The following is a 19,045-nucleotide window of genomic DNA, read 5'->3' as shown; positions in this document are numbered from 1 at the left end:
ACAACCTCTGCCTCCTGTGACCCCCGCTTCACCACCACTGCTGTCCCCCTCCGGTAAGACAACACCAGAGTATAGGATGGACCCCATTTTTACATTTTTTATCTCTAAATTTGGGGTGCGTCTTATATTCCGGTGCGACTTATAAAACGAAAAATAAGGTATGTTAGCACAGCTGAAAACAGTTTTGCTAATTAGAGAAGCTATAAAACTGACATTCCTTTGAGCTAGTTGAGAATCTGGAGCATTACATTTGTTGAAAAAGAAAAGGAAATCCAGCGCAGACCTCATAAAATTAAAAGGTCCAAATTTATTGATATGCAGTTAAAATTGTATATAAATCGGTATACAGCAGTAGATGTCACAAACACCTCGGTTACTTACCGGTAGCCGGTTTTTCCAGAACCCATGACAGCACCACGTGAGAGAGGGATCCGCCCAGCGAGGACAGGAAACCATTCTGAAATAAAAGGGCGGTACCTCTCCCCTTCGTCAGTTGATTACCGAGAATTGAGAGGACCTCCAACAAACGTTAGAACTTAACTCTATCACCAACTATAACACACACACACATGCACACCCAGAATAGTGCACACTAACTGTGAAAAGGGAGGGATTATATGGGTGCTGTCATGGGTTCTGGAAAAAACGGCTACCGGTAAGTAACCGAGGTGTTTTCCCCTCACCCATGACAGCACCACGTGAGAGATTTCCAGAGAATAATGTATTAGGGAGGGACCAACGTCTCAAGCACCCTTCTATAAACGAGAGATCAGCCGAGGAGGATAGATCCAACCGATAGTGACGGAAGAAAAAGGAGAATGTGAAGACCAGGGAGCGGTCCTACAAATCCGGTCAATAGATACCTGGGTCTTCTCAGCCCCGGAGGGCGACACCGCACCGGTGGAAAGGGCTCTTAAGCCCTCAGGGAAGGCAGCCCCACTAGATGAGTAGGCTAAGCAATGGCCTCCCTAATCCACCTAGAGAGAGTGCAGTTTCACACCCACAGACCTTTCCTACTACAGAGAGGGCTATGAAAAAGGACTGTTTTCCCCACACTATGTGTCACTGAGATATAGAGAAGCAGGGCCCTATGAACCTCCAACGTATGAATCTGTTTTACCCCTGTATTTGTAGGATGGCCGCAAAAGGAGGGAGGATTATACCCTGCGTGCTACGGAATCGAGAGGCGACCATTGGGAGAAAGGGTCCTATTAACACCTGACCCGGCCTATCGTTAAACAACTGAGCGCAGGGCCGTACTACCGATAAGGTGTGTAAGCACTAATTCTGCGACCGAACGCCAAGGCCCAGAGCAAAATCGTTTCCAATGTCAGGGAGATTTTTTTTTTTTTTTTGCAATAGGTTCAAAGGGAGGACTCGTGAGGGCGTCCAACCCTAATTTGATCCCCCGGTGGAACTGTCAGGCATGAACTCACAAACCCAATAACCTTGAACCCACCGATCTGCTGCCAGTTTTCCAATGTACAAGGTTCCCAGGGCAGAACAGGAACCCCTAGAGTGTACACTGAGAATCCTAGAGCAACCCCGTCTGCAAGTAGGCCAATTTGCATGGAATAGGAACTCATACCCAAGGGACCATTTGCAAAGAAGGGGAACTTTTGCCACCCTCTCCCATAGAGTGTAGTGGTAACCGGTTTATGGCTCTTCTGCAAGGAAGAGACCGGGTCAGGAGAACCCTTGCGCATCAGCAACAACCTCTCAAGCTCTAAGCTGTGAAATGGAAAAAAAAAAAAACATTTCCTGCACGAGGAACACAGGTAACTGCACTAACAGGTCCGGAATCCCCGGCAGAACCCCAGGATCCGGGACAGACAATGTCCTCAGGAGAGAGAGCCATGGCCCCTTGGGCCAGAAGGGGGCGAGGGGAAGGACCCTCGCCCGAGCTTCCCAGAGCTCTTGGAGAACCATCGAGAGCATGACAACAGGGGGAAGGGCATAGGCTATTCCAAAGGTCCATGGATTGGAAGTGCATTCACCGCGAGGGCTGGACTGCTGGGAACATGGAACAAGAGGTCTATATGCCAGTGTAGCCTGGAGGAAACAGGTATCTCCGTGGTATTCTCCACAGAGCCACTACCATTGAAAGATCCGCGGATTCAGGGATCATTCCACTTGCCGCGGTTGATGGCGCCTGAGGTAAGCTGCCAACTACAGGAATGACCCATCGGGATTCAAACCCACAAGCTCACACATCCAAGGCCACAAGCTTACTACAAGACTATGAAACAACATTGGCATTTAGAATCCAGTGAAGTGTAGAGCCGAGGGGGATTCTGTCCCAGTAAAGACCGTAAGATGCCAGAATGAAAGATGGGGATCGTGCCCCCCCCCGGCGTTTCAGGAAGGAGACGGTAGACTGAGTGACCGACAGCAACCGAGCGAGCTAACCCTGGAGGGGGGGGGGGGGGGGCAAAGGGAATTTAGTGCTCGTTCTTCAGACCCTAACGTCAGGAGGTGTGAGGGCTGTGCTGCTTCCTGCGCTGACCACCAGCCCAGGGATATCTGCACCTGGAGGCGAGCATCCCCAGCCGTCCCGGCTGGCATCAGCAGTGACCACCTTCAGATGCCGAGGTAGCCAGGAACCCCACAGACAGCTTGCCTATGGACGTCCACCAAAGCAGGGAAGTCTTGACTGGCAAGGAGAGAATGACGTCTCCTTCAAACATCTTCCTAAGGGTTTTTTTTTTGTTTGGCAGACAGGATTTGCCATTGGAGAGCCCTGGAGTGGAACAGGCCCCATGGAGCCGCCGGTAAGCACAATATCATAGTGCCTCGCATGCATATAGCGTGTCTCAGAGACATGATGGCATGGCAGAGTGCCCCCAGGGCCTATTCGGACACCTTGAGTGTCAACTCTTCTGGAACAAAAGGGATAACCTTTGGAAGGGCTGCATCGGATACGGTCTCCAGCACATCTTCCAGCTGTTTACCAAAAGGAGCAGAGCGACATATGGCCCTGAACATAATTCATGCTTGGTTTGCAGGCATATGGGACAGCCCTTCAACCATAATGCCATTCTGGCCAGATTAGACAATCCTGCACAATGGGCTCCCAGCCTGATAGCATCGGCTGACGACTCTGCAAGAATGCCTCTGCACCCTGCAGCAGTGGTAAGGTTAGAAAAAGATATACTCCCGAGGAGTTTTATCCTTCAGCTGATCTACAATAGTTAGTAGCCAGATCCTAAAAATCACGGGCCGTGCAGGGATTTGGCAATAGCCGGCTTCAGAATTCCTGCTGATGTTTCCACAAGTGCGTGCATACAGGAGCGTGCATACGGGACCTGGAGAGTGAGTGCCGTAACTTACAGTAACAAGCCCCCACTGTTAGTGACAGCTGTTAAAACAGAGCCGGCACTGTGTACATGTCAATCTGTAAGCATGGACCCCAACTTATGCTGTATGTCATAGGGGTGTTGTTGCCAACCGTGGAGGCTGCCGCTGCTGAATTGTCACAATGAAAGGGGCTCCTACAAACCATAGAGCAATACATTGTGAGGATTAGCTCAGGTAGGCATAGGCAAGGTCACAGGACGACACAGTATCTTCATAAAAAATTCCAGCCGTTTGTGAAAAACTCGTCAAACATTAACATAACAGGCCTCTCCTGGCTTAAGGCAAAAACATAGCACAACCACATACCGTGGGCTTCCAGTCCAATACGGTCTCTATTGGAAGTGTGGCGCCTGTACACACTGGCTCCTGCCAGGGAACAACACTTGCTGTGGCTCCGTCCAAGAACCCAGAGACACTATGCAGACTCCCGTCTGTCTCTCCACTTAAGGAGAGCTTTGGTCCAGTAGCCACAGCACTAACCAGCCTGGCTTGCACACTACTTCCAGTCTAAACCCAGACTGAATTCCAGAGTCCCGTGGTCATCCTCCACACAGGCTGATACATCCAGAGCTCCCATCTCTGCTCTCACACTCTGCAGAACACACACTGAGTCTCCTAATCAGACCGGACACACCCACAGGTGGAGGACTGTGATTCTCCACACCTGCACAGCACACTGTGCTTATTAAAGGGAACCTGGCCTTTAGTTGCAGAAAAAAAAAGCCTTTGTGGAACTACAAGTCCCATAGCAACCTCTTCAGGTTAATATTGCAGCGACCTTCTCCACTGCGACATATAGCGACCATTTACCATAATGGTGGTCGCTACCTCACAACATATACACATTTGTAACTCGCATGCAGCAATCCATAGATCGAAGCAGAGACATTGCCAACTATGCCCCACACAAGGGGTCTCCGACACACGGCCCGCAGGCCATATCGGCTCTCTGCACAGGGGACACTCTGTATGGATTTTTGGGAGCCACCTAATGATGCAGATGACATTCACAAAGATCACTCACCCACCACAGGAGATCAAGGGTACCGGTCCTGGAGGCTTCGTCGGAACATCCACAGGTCCTGCAGAAGTCATGGAGCCACAAGAGGATTTGCCCTTCTGGCTATTGAGGCTGGGCAGGTCTGTTTCACTTAGAACGGTGACTGTTCATACGGCTATGCTGCCGGTGCTCCAGAGAGTGCTGCTGCCTTTCTGAAGCCATCCTGGGATGTAGGCACGAGCACCCGTGCTGCTCCTCCACCTTCCGGTCCCATAAGGTGCCCCCCCCCCTCCCCGTTTCAATGCGCCCAGCGGTGTCCAGATGGTCGGCGTCTGCCCTTTAACACCGCCGCTGCATGGACGCCGCCATCCTCTTCAGGAGACGTCACGCAAGCACGCCTCCTGTACCCTGCATGCCTTGCGCGTGTCCCAGAGTGCGCCACATTCGGAAGTCCTAGGCAGCAGGGGAGCGCAAGGGGGAGGACGGAGCGGCGGTCCGGAACCCCTGATGGGCCCTGCCGCACACCCCCGCACGGACACCAGGTTCCCTAAGGGCTGGTGGACGGCGCTTCCAGCCCCGAAGAACGGCACCGCAGGACTCACCCTGCTTTTCCGGACACCGGACGGGGCTGGGTAAATACAGCTTTCTGTACTTCAAACTTCTTACTTCAACAGTCGTATTTCAGAACAAGGTCTCCCATCAAGGACAGGAAACCAACTGACGAAGGGGAGAGGTACCGCCCTTTTATTTCAGAATGGTTTCCTGTCCTCGCTGGGCGGATCCCTCTCTCACGTGGTGCTGTCATGGGTGAGGGGAAAAAGTTATTCACACAGCAGTAGCATGGAACTACGTGTTTTGACGTTCTGTCTTAATCATGTTCCATGTGCTGCCAGTCCAGTTTGAAGTCAGGCAAGTACCGGCATGGGAGACCAGCGGGGAATCCCTGGTTTCATTCTTTTTTCCTTATATTTAATGTGGAGTGATGCCCTGTCTGACTGGCTCTGCACTCCAACCCCCGCCATGTTCATTAGCCTCTTGTGGTCACCTGCTGATCTTGTGTAGGTTTTTAAGAAGCCCAAAAAGATGCAGTGTAGAGTAGGACCCAGCAAAGGAGGGTGCCATGAAGTGGCACTGGGCTAGTATTATAATGGCCATTCTAATATTCTAAATACCTCCAATTTCTTCATTAGGTAGTGTATTTTTGTGCTATTGCAGAGTGCGACTGTTTTTTTTTTCTATCTTTTATACAGTGTGCCAACCCATATCCTGTTCACTGCCATTAACTTGAGAACGGCGGCAGCTATAGGCATAGAAGTGGTGTCATCCGTTTAAACACAGATTTAAACACATATAAACACGAATGAGTCGTGCTGGAGAGAGTAGCGTGACAGAGGTCTGTTGGGCAACCCTTTGAACAATCCCATTTACTGTACAATATGTACTATTAGCAGTCTACAGTATTTCGTCAGGTATGACATTGTACACTTATTTGCATAATAGGGTAATTCCCCATTTTATACGTTCTGATCATAGCTTTTCTGTATGCAAGGTGTCGATTCGTATTGAATTGATGATGCACTACAACTTTGTAATTCACTTTTTTTATGTATCTCGTTCCGTTTGAGATAAAAATTCTAAAGAATGAAGAGAGTAATCCAGCTGAGTGCTCACGGTGATTTATTCAGTGCAATACAGACAATGCACAGAGATGTTAACACGTTTCTGGCTTGACGCCCTTAATCATAACATCTAGTGAGTGTTACCCGTTTCACCTATATACTCCCCCCTCATCCGGAGCAATTAAGTAGAAACGGGAACATATGTGTCAGCAAAGAATGCTGAATTATACAGAAGTTGAAGTGAACAAGTGAAAAACAAAGTTAAAATATATTGTTGAAACCACATACAATGCTCTTGTTATCATAAGTTCCAATCAATCAAAGTTGACTAGAAGCTCATATGAGACTTATTCAACTTTTACTCGATATAGATAACTTTTAGTAAATTTCATAAAAAAAACTCTCAAAAGATTCATACTTTTTATACTTATATATAATTGAATCTTTTATTTATTGTTATTATAGGTTGATCATGAAATAATATAATATATAAAAAAATAAATAAATATACATATAAAAAACAGAGCAATTATAAGGGGTTTCATAAATATAATATCAATATGATGCGGGGTGGTGGAATACATAGATATATAAATAGTCATCCTTCACAAAATATACAGAAATTGGAAATTAGCGGACATAAATGTAATTTATTCTTATGAATTCCATGTATCATTTTTTCTCTCTTATTGCAGAGTATTCTTAAGTATATGAGATATCAGCCCGGCAAAGAGACAGCCCGGGAAAGAGACAGACAGAAAGACAGACACAGAGATGGAGACAGATAGACTGATACAAATACAGACAAGAGAGATAGAAACAGACAGACAGAGACATAGACACAGATAGACAAGGAAAGAGACAGACAGCGACACACAGAGAGACTGGGTACTACAGCTAGTTATATATAAATTATAAAAAGTATGATTCTTTTGAGAGTTTTTTTATGAAATTTACTACAAGTTATCTATATGGAGTAAAAGTTGAATAAGTCTCATATGAGCTTCCAGTCAACTGTGATTGATTGGGATTTATGATAACAAGAGCATTATATGTGGTTTCAACAATATATTTTAACTTTATATGTTTTTTCACTTGTTGACTTCAACTTCTGTATAATTCAGCATTCTTTGCTGACACATATGTTCCCGTTTCTACTTAATTGCTCCGGATGAGGGGGGAGTATATAGGTGGATTACTCTCTTCATTCATTATTGCTGTGCAGCCAGGGCAGGGCCGTTATCCGAGTCTGAAGCATGGTGAAGTCAGGCGTGGGTGAGCTGGATCTTTATACAAAATAAAAATTCTAACTCTGTTGTTTTCCACCAGGTGGTGCAATAGGTGGTTTCATTGCGTAGCGCATGGCTACTTTACAATACTTAGACACCACTTCTATGCCTATAGCTGACGCCGTTCTCAAGTTAATGGCAGTGGACAGGATATGGGTGGACACACTATATATTGCATCATGAACAGATACGCACCTATTCACATTGGGAGGTGCTGCAGTCCAGTTTGAAGTCAGCCAAGTACCGGCATGGGAGTCGGGCTGTGAATCTCTGGTTTCAGTCTTTTTTCTATCTATCTATATTCTATATGTATGCCCAGTTCTCAGTCTTACAGTCCACTGGCAAATTCCATTGATTAGACACTGCCTGCATTATTGCAGCCATGTATGTTTTAGTTTGAAAAGCTGTGGACTTTGAGAGAAAACATATTCTAAAAAGCCGGCCGATCTCACTGTCTAATACATAGAGACCTGGCAGTCTAGAAGAGTGGGGTGGAGAGAAGCTGCCAAAGACTGGACTTTGGTAGGTCAGCCTAGATGCATAGATTTTCAAGTTGATTTTCTCTTAAAGGCTACAGCATTTCAGAGGAAAATATATACAGCTGTGACAATACAGCCAGAATTGGATTCACATGCAGTGGAACCTTGGTTTGCGAGTAACTTGGTGTGCGAGAATTTCGCTATACGAGCAAGCTTGCTGTAAATTTATAACTCCGTTTACGAGCAATCTTTGCTGTACGAGCAAATACCCACCGCACACACTTCCGGTCCCAAACTTTTACCGCGCTCTGACCCACTTTTGCAGTCTGCACAAATACACACAAACACACACATTATGCACACCTTAACTTCCGTTCCCACGCCGGCCTCATGGTTCTTGTAGTCCACAGGTACAGTATGAGTATCCGGTAACCATCGCGGCGATGGAGGAACTTCCGCTGTCAGCCGCTTCTCAAAGGCAGCTGACCAATCAGAGGCAAGCGACTCATGCCTTTGACGTCAGCGTGGTGCCCAATCAAAGGCAAGTGGCGGTTCTGTATGATGTCTGCTGTTGAAGCGCTGAAAGCTGAAGCTCCGGCATCGGTCGCGATGGTTACCCGATACACATCCTGTACCTGCGGACTACAAGAACCAGGAGGCTGGCGAGGGAACGGAAGGTAAGGTGAGCATAATATATACGTGTGTGTGTGTGTGTGTGTGTGTGTGTGTGTGTGTGTGTGTGTGTGTGTAGTGGCACAGTAGGACACCAGAATGGGACATTGAACAAGTTGTGGAACGAATTGTCTGAGCTTCCATTATTTCCTATGGGAAATTTTGCTTTGCTAGACGAGTTACTTGGTTTACAAGCACACTCCCGGGACGGATTGTTCTCGTAAACCAAGGATCCACTGTATACTGTAGTATTCGTCAGTTACTACTGTATTTTTTACTGAATCAAGTCAGGGTTAGCGTCAGTTGCCAGGCCTAGATTAGGGACAGCAATAATATACCATAGTATTTGCCGTTTACTACTGTATTTTTTTTTTTTACTGAATCAAGTTAGGTTTACCGTCAGATTTAATGGCACTCAGTAATTTCTTTTTACTGACGTCCATTTAGTAATTATAGTGGAAAAATCTTGTATTACATATACTATAGTTTTTGTACTGCACAAAATTACAGTTAGTGTAATTTGGTTGTTGGCGCTTAGTAATTTATTTTTAGTGACGTCTGTTTAGTTCTTTTATTTTACCAAATTTTTAAGGTTTTTTTCTCATCTTTCTAATTTTTTTCTTCGTTTTTTTTTTTTGTTTCTACTTTTTTTCCCAACTTTACGATTGTAAACGGATTGTTCTCGTAAACCAAGGTTCCACTGCATTTATAAAATTATCACATTCAAAATGAAAAACTTTTTTTTTTGTTTGCCATTAATTGTATTTTATGTAGGACTTTTAATTTTAGTAAATGTTTGTATACTTTTACAGAATTCGATACAAAACTGTTACATGGAAGGAGGGCAGTATTCCTGGGTTTTGTAAGACAAAGCTTATAGAAACCAAAAAAGAATAACTAAGAGTACCTTCTGCTACAGGTGGTTGAAGCTGGTATCCAGTTAACTCACACCAGCCAACTGGATAGATGTCAGGAGATTCACAGTCTGTCCACTGGTCATAATCATCATCCCAGCCATCAAAGTGAATGCGGAGGAGTCTCTGCACTACTCGCACCACAGTGGCCACACAGATCAACCGTGGCTCCATCAAATCTACAGCTTCTAGCTTCATCCCCGGTGTAAAGCCATGGTTGGGAGAGTCCTGTATTAGAAATAGAAAACATTTATGCAGTAAAGTATCAACAAGAGATTATATATATATTGTTTTCTACACGTGCTTGTCTTGCATTATTTGGCCTCTTCATTGTAAACTTCTCCAGGTTTGGAATGTCATATGTACCGAAAACAATGGTATTTTCCTTTATGTACTTTAGAGAAACACAAGAGCACAAATGAAACGAGCAACTTACAGTGTTAAATAACAGTGCGGGGGCTGCCTTGGAATTTGTTTTCTTGAGATAATTTTTCCAGGAAAACTCTCCTACAGTATATCCTATTGAAGACAAATGAGAGGTAGTATGTACACAAACAGTATAGGCTTTTTCATGTAAAGTTTTGAATTATATTTTTTAAATAAGGCTTTTCTTAGGAGTTTATTCAATGTATATTCATGCAATCTTCATTATATTTATGCTATACACACACACACACACACACACACGCAATATCTTAAGCCTCATTCACACGTCTGTAAAAATAAACGGTACTGCTGTCAGATTTTTTTTGATCAGTGTGCAGTCCATCCGTTCATTTTTAAGTCAATGACAAAGCTTCTACTATACTTTGCAATGTTAAATACGCATAGCACCCGGATGGAGTCTATGTGCTGTACATTTGTTTGATGGACGCATAGGCTTGTATTGGCCCTTTCCATACTTGATACCAGAAAAAAAACAAAAAACAAATATGTATCCATGTGTTTTGCACGGACACATGATCCATGTAAAAAAATGGACATGTGAAGAGCACCATAGATTATAATGGGTACGAGTTGTGTCTATGAAAAAAAAAAACAGATACTGAATGCAAGTGCCGCCCGGATGTCTGAATGAGGCCTTAAAACATTGCACGCCAGCAGCTGGTTTTGAACATATAATGCTAAGTAGCAATATTTTAGCGGTGTATTAAGTTTCAGCCTAGATGAGTATTAATTATGGGTATTAACTATACGTTTTGAACCATAATATTATAAAATGGCCACCTGTATATACATGAGGTCAGTATCTTGACATCCTTTAGTATGAACTACAAGATAAATATATCATAACCTCTGATCAGAAGATCTCTCCGGCAGGTCTCTGACAACTTTATCCCTATCCAGCTACATGCTCTTTGTTCTTCTGTATGTCCTGCCATACAGCTAAAGATATAATTTCAGTCTTACATAAGGGAGCAGTGATATAAGTGGGGGGTCCATGTAACTAGCTGCAGAATATTTAAACTTCCCAGACTCCCAGAGCTTGCATATACGATCTGTGTGTGCAAAATCTAAAGTGTATCTTAAGTAATACGGCTTCATTCTGACAGCCCTGCCTCCTGCTTGACAGAGAAAAACACGTCACAAAGAAGGCAGAGAAACAGGCTGCATTACGACCCAAAAAAAATTTACAGTACTGACATTACTATAAAAAAAAAATAAAAACTACTGCAGTTAAGGTTCCCACTAGTCTACGGATACATACATTGCGTTAAAAATTATATAAAACAAATACCTATTGGAGGTGTAAGTTCAACCTTATTCTTTTCACAAAATCCTGCAGGAAAAATGGAGTTTGATGTTGCATGATAGCAAAACCATCCTGAATCATCAGCAAATGAATTACTGTCCATGGCTATCATCACATAGCCTTCCAGCAGAACCTAAAACAAAACAATTACAGAAAATAAACCAATAACTATTTTGCATGGACCCATCAGCACCAATTTAACCGAAAGCCCCTTAACCTAATATGGTGAAAGATTGGTCAATTTTCTGTTTAGGACAAATTACGTTTTGTTTTTAGCTATACCATATCCCCATCTTTATGTCCAAATAATATTAGTCTCTCCAAAAAAAAAAAAACAAAAAAAAACGAGTTGGGTATTTTATGTTTTTTCCAAAATGGGGTCAATTTTATGATTTATCTGCTGTTCTGGTACCTTAGGATGTCTAGAAATGGAATCTAACCTATTCCAGCAGACGTTAATCTCCAGAAGTTAAATGGCGCCACTTTCCTTGCGTGTCCTGCTGTCTGGCCAAACAACCCCATATGGGGCATTAATAATAATAATCTTTATTTCTATAGCGCCAACATATTCCACAGCACTTTACAATTCAGGAGGCTCATATACATATCATATACATAAACATATACAAACAAGTAACAATTATAGAAGATACAATATTTAAAGGGAAAAATGGCAACCCTGTTCATGAGAGCTTACAATCTACAATGAGGTGGGGGGAGGGGCAAGGTACAAGTGCTTATTTACAATGACAATTCAGCCATCTCATGGGGGATAGATAATGGCTTCCTGGCCCAGTTGGCCAGAGCCTTGAGATGCATTTGGGTGCCATGGAGTTTGACGTGGGGTTATGTTCTGAGAAGTTGTAGCGGGATTAGGTGAAATTAGATTGGCTAGGGAGTGTGACAGGCCGCCCTAAAAAGATGCGTTTTTAGGGAGCATCTGAAGCTGAGTAAGTTGTGATTTGTCCTAACTTCTTGGGGTAGAGCGTTCCAGAGGTTTGGTGCAGCTCGGAAGAAGTCTTGGATCCGGGAGTGGGAGGTTCGACTTAGTGTGGATGTTAGTTGAAAGTCATTTGCAGAGCGTAGAGAACGGGTGGGATGATAGACAGAGAGGAGGGTGGAGATGTAGGGGGGTGCTGCACTGTGGAGAGCTTTGTGGGTGAGAACAAGCAGTTTGAATTGGAACCTGTGATATATGGGCAGCCAGTGCAATGACTGGCAAAGAGCAGAGGCATCCGAGTAGCGGTTAGCCAGATAGGTGACCCTGGCTGCTGCATTAAGGATGGACTGTAGAGGGGATTGTCTAGTTACGGGGAGACCAATTAATAGAGAGTTACAGTAGTCAAGGCGAGAGTGGATCAATGCCACGGTGAGGGTTTTTGTCGTTTCCATTGTGAGAAAGGGGCGGATTCTAGAGATGTTCTTGAGGTGCAAGCGGCAGGTGCGGGCAAGAGATTGTATGTGGGAGGTGAAGGAGAGATCAGTGTCAAGTATAACACCCAGACAGCCGGCCTGCGGCCTAGGACTTATCGTTGTGCCACACACAGAGAGGGAGATGTCAGGTTTAGGAAGGTTGAGAGATGGAGGGAAAAGCAGAAGTTCAGTTTTGGAAAGGTTAAGTTTCAGATAGAGAGCAGACATGATGTTGCAAACTGCAGTCAGGCAGTCATTTGTGTTCTGTAGTACAGCGGGGGTGAGCTCAGGGGATGAGGTGTATAACTGTGTGTCATCAGCATAAAGATGGTATTGGAAGCCAAATCTGCTGATGGTCATTCCAATTGGGGCAGTGTAGAGGGAGAAAAGAAGAGGGCCAAGGACTGAACCTTGAGGGACCCCAACAGTGAGAGTAAGAGGAGAAGATGTGGAGCCAGCAAATGATACGCTGAATGAGCGGCCAGAAAGATAGGAAGAGAACCAGGAAAGCACAGTGTCCTTTAGGCCGATAGAATGGAGCATAGAGAGAAGGAGATGGTGGTCAACAGTGTCGAAGGTGGCAGAAAGGTCAAGAAAAATAAGCAGAGAGTGGTCACCGTTACGTTTTGTTGTCAATAGGTCATTGGTCACTTTGGCAAGGGCAGTTTCTGTTGAGTGTAAAGGGCGGAAGCCAGACTGTAAAGGATCTAGATGATAGTGAGTGGAAAGGTAGTGGGTGAGACGAGAGTAGACCAGGCGCTCCAAGAGTTTAGAGATGAAGGAGAGATTGGAGACTGGTCTGTAGTTGCTTGTGCAGGACGGATCAAGGGAATGTTTTTTTAATAATGGAGTAATGATAGAGTGTTTGAGGGAGGAAGGGAAGATACCAGAAGAGAGTGGGAGATTGAAGATTTTAGTTAGGTGAGTGGTGACAACCGGAGAGAGTGTCTGGAGAAGGTGTGAGGGGAAGGGATCAGTAGGGCAAGTGGTAGGACGAGAAGAAGAGAGGAGCCTGGAGACTTCCTCCTCTGTGACTGGGTCAAATGTGGAAAGTGAGCTGGATGGGATATGGGGAGGGATGGGATTCACAAAGCTTGGTGGCTGGGAGCTGATCTCTTGGCGGATGTTTTCTATTTTCTCTGTGAAATACGAGGCCAGGTCATCAGCATGAAGGTCTGTGATAGGGGTCTGTGCTTTGGGACTGAGGAGGGAGTGAAAGGTGTCAAAGAGCTTTTTTGGATTGTTGGCTAGTGAGGAGATAAGGGTGGTGAAGTAGGTCTGTTTGGCGAGGTGAAGGGAAGAGTTGTAGGTCCTTAACATGAACTTGTAGTGGATGAAGTTTTCTGGTGTGCGGGATTTCCCCCATAGGCGCTCGGCACTCTTGGAGCATCGCTGGAGAAATAGAGTTTGGGATGTGAGCCAAGGTTGTTTTACTCGGTGTTTTGAGGTTCTGAGGGTGAGGGGTGCTACTTGGTCCAGGGTGCTTCTGAGTGTGTCATTGTAGTGCTTTACAGCCAGATTAGGACAGGAAAGTGAGGAGATAGCGGATAGTGATAAGTGTAGAGAGTCTGTAAGCGTTTGAGAGTCAATGGCCTGTAGATTTCTGAATGTGTGATAGGTGGGAGTGTGCTGGGGCAGACTAGGGTTTGTGAGCTTGAAGGAGAGGATGTTGTGGTCAGAGAGGGGAAGAGGTGAGTTGTTGAAGTGAGAGATTGAGCAGAGGTGGATAAAGACCAGGTCAAAGATGTTACCATCTTCATGTGTCTCAGAGGATGAGAGCTGTGAGAGGCCAAGGGAGGTGGTGAGAGATAGAAGCTGGGATGCAGATGGGGAGGAGGGGCTGTTCATGGGGATGTTGAAGTCTCCTAGGATGAGGGTTGGCAATTCAGAGGACATGAAGTGTGACAGCCAGGCTGAAAAGTGGTCAAGGAACTGGGTGGGTGAGCCTGGTGGACGGTATATGACAGCTACTCTGAGGGGATGGGGATGGAAGAGCCTGATGGTGTGAACCTCAAAGGATGGGAATGAGAGTGATGGAGCTGGGGGGGGATGACCTGGAAAGTGCATTGTGGGGACAGGAGTAAGCCGACTCCACCACCATGTCTGTTTCCAGGTCTTGGTGAATGGGTAAAGTGTAAACCACCGTGAGAGATGGCAGCAGGGGAAGTAGTGTCAGAATCCTGAATCCAGGTTTCAGTGAGGCCTAGTAAGTTAAGAGAGTTATTGAGAAAGAGGTTATGGATGTAAGGAAGCTTGTTACATACGGACCGTGGATTCCAGAGAGCACAATTATAAGAGGGAAGTGAGGGTGTACAGGGAATGTTAATAATATTATCAGGGTTTCTATGGGAGGTGGGGCAGGGGGTAAAGTTAGCATGGGGTGGACCGGGATTAGGAGAGATATCACCTGATAGAAGTAGGAGTAGAAGGAGAAAGGTCAGATGGTTTTTGGACGTGTGGCATGTCTTTTTGTGTGATACCCTGGAGCATGGAGGATTGAGGTTATTCCGATAGGGAAAAGGGCCTGGGAGCTGTACATAGGAGAAGGGAGGAGAGAGGGACTGATGTGGATGAGTGGTGATGGAGGGGGGACAGGGCGGTGAAAGTGGACAGTAAAGGCACATAGGATAATAGAGAGAGAAATAATAGTCATGGTGGAAACAGTGTCAAAGCTTAGTTTATCTGACTCCTGCCCTGACTAACTGCCATTGAAATAACTGGCAGGCACTTAGCAACGTTGGCACTTTGCAAAAGATGGCACGCATGCAGCACCCCGCACACGCGTGCACCCCTTAGAACAGCCCCAGATATATAGGGCAGACTAGAGGAGTAGGTGAGGGGGATTATGGGAGCTCAGCTTGTTAAGGAAAATTAACAAATGCTGATCACACCAGGGAATGATTAAGGAATCAAAGGAAACAGAACATTTGACCCCCCACCCGGACTCTAGTCTACACAGATTCACACCTTCCACCATCAGATAAGATTTACAAAGAGGAAGATACAGTCATACATCAGTGAGTATTCAACATAATGTAAAAATGATATAGCATAAGTCACAGCAAGCAGAGATATATACCAGGAGAGTGAATTCAGCATTATAGCTTTTAGAAGAAATTGCATAACAAAATATATATAGCATTTACTCCTATTACCCCTGGTGAAAATGAAAAGTTGGTGGGTATCAAAGCAGTCCAGTGGCTATGGCTGTTAGTGTACATATGGATTTCCCTAAACAGGAAGTTTTAATCCAAAATGGTTGCAGTGAATTCGGTGAAAAGTGGAAGACGTCAAATTTTTTAATACAGATGGTAAAATGGGAAAAAAAAAAGCCAAAATGTTTTAAATATATACATTTAGGACCAGAAATATTTGGACAGTAACCGAATTTTCGTGATTTGGCCTCTGCAAAGATGCAACTGAAGTGTAGCTTTTCAGGTTTATTTAAAGGGGTTGAACAAAAAAAAAATATGAAATGTTCAAGAATTGCAACCATTTTTCTACAAAGGTTCTTCAATGTCAGGGGCTCAAAAGTAATTAGAGAAACTTACTTTACAAAGTATTAAAAATTACCATTTTATTTATGATACAGATCCTTCGCAAGCAATGACTGCCTGATGTCTGGAAGCCATTGACATCACCAAATGTTGGGTTTCCTCCTGTGAAATGCTATACTAGGATTTTACTGCAGATGACTTCAGTTGTTGCTTGTTTGTGGGTCTTTCTGCCTTACGTTTTCTCTTAAACATGTGAAATACACCTCCATGGGGTTGAGATCTGGTGATTGACTCGGCCATTGAAGAATATTGTACTTTTTTGTCTTAAAAGAATCTTGGGTTGCTATTGCAGTATGTTTTGGGCCATTGTCCATCTGTACTGCGAGTCGCCGTCCAATCAATACTGATGCATTTGGTTGAAACTGAGCAGAAAGTCTCGCCCTGTACACTTCAGAATTCATCCACCTGCTTCCTTCTTCAGTCACATCATCAATAATCACTAGTGACTCAGGGCCATTAAAAATCATACATGCCCAGCCATTACACTGCTTCCACCATGCTTTACAGAGGATGTGGTGTGCTTTGGATCATGAGCCGTTCCAAGCTTCTGCCATAATTTCTTCATGCCATCATTCTGGTAAAGGTTGATGTTAGCTAATTTCATCTGTCCAACATATACTTTCTCAAAACTGGGCCGGCTTCTTTGGATGTTTTTTTAGGCAGTCTAATCTGGCCTTTTTATTCTTAAAGGGGTATTACCATCTCCAAGATCCTATCCCAATTTCTTCTGATTGACTTTTGCTTACCTCATATGCAGAGCATTGCAGGACCTTGAGTAGCCATGGTTATGACCACTAGCAACTAACTGTCCCAATAGTTGTGGTAATAATCAAAGATACCTAAAATTCCTGCATGTGAGATACGCAACAGTGAATCAGAACACTACTACATTTCTAATTGGACGTAGTTGCTAATATTATTACATCTATAACATATTAGCATAGGATTTTGGAGATGGGAATAATCCTTTAAGGCTTATTACTGGTTTGCACCTTATGGTGAACCCTCTCTATTTTCTCTAATGAGATCTCTTTATGGCAGACTTGGGTGCTGAAACACCTACATTTTGGAGAGTGTTCTTCACTTGGATACATGTTGTGAAGGGGTTTTTCTTCACCAGGGAAAGGATTCTGTAATTACCCACCAGTGTTGTCTTCAGTGGACATCAAGGCCTTTTTGAATACCAAAGCTCAGCACTGCACTTTTTTTTTTTTTTCTGAACAGACCAAACTGTTGATTTGGCCATTCCTAACATTTCTCCTCTCTCTCTGATGGATTTCTTCTTTTTTTCCAGCCTAATGATGGTCTGTTTCTCTTCCATTGAGGTATCCTTTGTCCGCATGTTGAGGGTTCAAAGCAACAGCTTCCAAATGCAAATACCACACCTGGAATCAGCTCCAAACCTTTAACCTACCTAATTTATGATGGATTAATGAAGGAATAGCCCATTAAAGGGCTTTTGAGATAACTGTCCAATTACCTTTGGCCCCTTCAAAAAGAGGCAGGTATATATTAAACAGCTGTAAATCCTAAACATATTAAAGAGATGTAATTCTTAAATGTTTACTGCGGAGTATCCTCAGAGTCTGCACTTTAAGCCCATATCAATTATAGAACTGAATCTTGAATATGTTTTGGTAAACCGCTAAAATGACAAAACTTGTGTCACTGTCCCAACATTTCTGTACCCAACTGTATTTAATACAAAAACTTGATTTAAACAATAGGTTCTTTTTTATGTCAATTACGGGCTATTGATTTGTTGGTTATAAAAGCTATAGAATTAAGCTCTAGAAAGAAATGCACAGTAGGCCACACACATGCAAAGATTGTAATTTCAGTGAAAGGACAAGAATAAGGTGCGGACAGACCATTGTATGACGAGTGACACTTGCCTTGCACACAGTAGCAACACATATATTACCAAGATTGAGGGGGTCAATGGCTTCAAGTTTCATTCCTTCCTCAAACCAAATACCTTTGGGGTAAACAATTCTCACCTAAAAAAAATAAAAATATAGAGCTGTAACACCACTTTATTGCCTTGTTTATTAGGTGACATTTTGGAATACATGACATACATTTTGGCATCTTGCACAAACGTGCCATGCCACTTATGATAAAGTGTGATGAAGTGTATTATAAAGTAAAAACTTATAATGAAAAATAAATAGTTTTCCATGTGATTCCAATGTTTTCTCAGTAGCGAGTACATGCCTACATCGTAAGGAAAACCGAAAGCTCACCAAGGGAAAAAAGTAAACAGTTCTTTACTCTTTGACAATAAAACATATTTTTACTTATCATTAAAGAGGGGACAATTATGGAGCAGGCTCTTTATAGGGTGGATGCCATAGCTAGCACCTACATCTAACAGCAGTGACTGATGTTTAACCCCTTAGGCTAGTTTCACACTTGCGTTCAGCGGAGTCCGTCACTATGGAGAATAGCGCAGTCCGTTTCTCCATAGACTTGTATGGATGACGCACTGTAACGCAAGTGTCAGTGTTGCATCCGCCGGACGACGCAGCGTCGTTATTTTGACGCTGCGTCGGGCGGAAGGAACGCAGCATGTAACGTTTTTTTGAGCAGCGGAATCCTTTGGATTTCACTGCGCATGCGCTCTCTGGCTCCCTCCACCCGTAACCAGGGTACACATCGGGCAACCAAGGAACCCTGGTTACGTGTGCCGGGAGCCCGACACTTCCCTGCTCGGCTCCGCCCCCTCCCCGCACTCCGTATGTATACACACACACACAAAATCGCACACACACACACACTCTCACACTCACTCACCTGTCCCCCAGCGATGCAGTCCCCGCGGCACTGACGTCCTCAGCCATGGCCCTGCTCGGCTCCACCCACCGCACTCCGCCCCCCGCACACATTGTCGGTGAACGAACGATCAGCTGTTCACCCAAAGGCCGGCTACTGTGAGTGATCGGCTGATCGGCTGGCTACTGTGAGTGATCGGCTGATCACCTGGCTTCTG

General features: G+C 44.4%; 1 protein-coding gene across 5 annotated transcripts in view; it reads right to left on the bottom strand.

Annotated features, from left to right (window-relative positions):
* Nucleotides 1–19,045, bottom strand: part of L3MBTL2 (L3MBTL histone methyl-lysine binding protein 2) — a 331,885-nt gene that overhangs the window by 80,872 nt on the left and 231,968 nt on the right. For all 5 annotated transcript variants that reach the window (XM_075321932.1, XM_075321928.1, XM_075321933.1 and 2 more), the window contains 4 exons: nt 17,949–18,053; nt 11,069–11,216; nt 9,767–9,849; nt 9,324–9,558 (listed from right to left, as the gene is read on the bottom strand). In XM_075321932.1, the coding sequence (XP_075178047.1) occupies nt 9,324–9,558; nt 9,767–9,849; nt 11,069–11,216; nt 17,949–18,053 (571 nt within the window). The remainder of the gene's footprint in view (nt 1–9,323; nt 9,559–9,766; nt 9,850–11,068; nt 11,217–17,948; nt 18,054–19,045) is intronic.

This window comes from Anomaloglossus baeobatrachus, chromosome 8 (assembly GCF_048569485.1).
Source record: "Anomaloglossus baeobatrachus isolate aAnoBae1 chromosome 8, aAnoBae1.hap1, whole genome shotgun sequence".
In the NCBI taxonomy this organism is placed as follows: domain Eukaryota; kingdom Metazoa; phylum Chordata; class Amphibia; order Anura; family Aromobatidae; genus Anomaloglossus; species Anomaloglossus baeobatrachus.
This window is presented reverse-complemented; position numbering and strand designations above follow the sequence as displayed.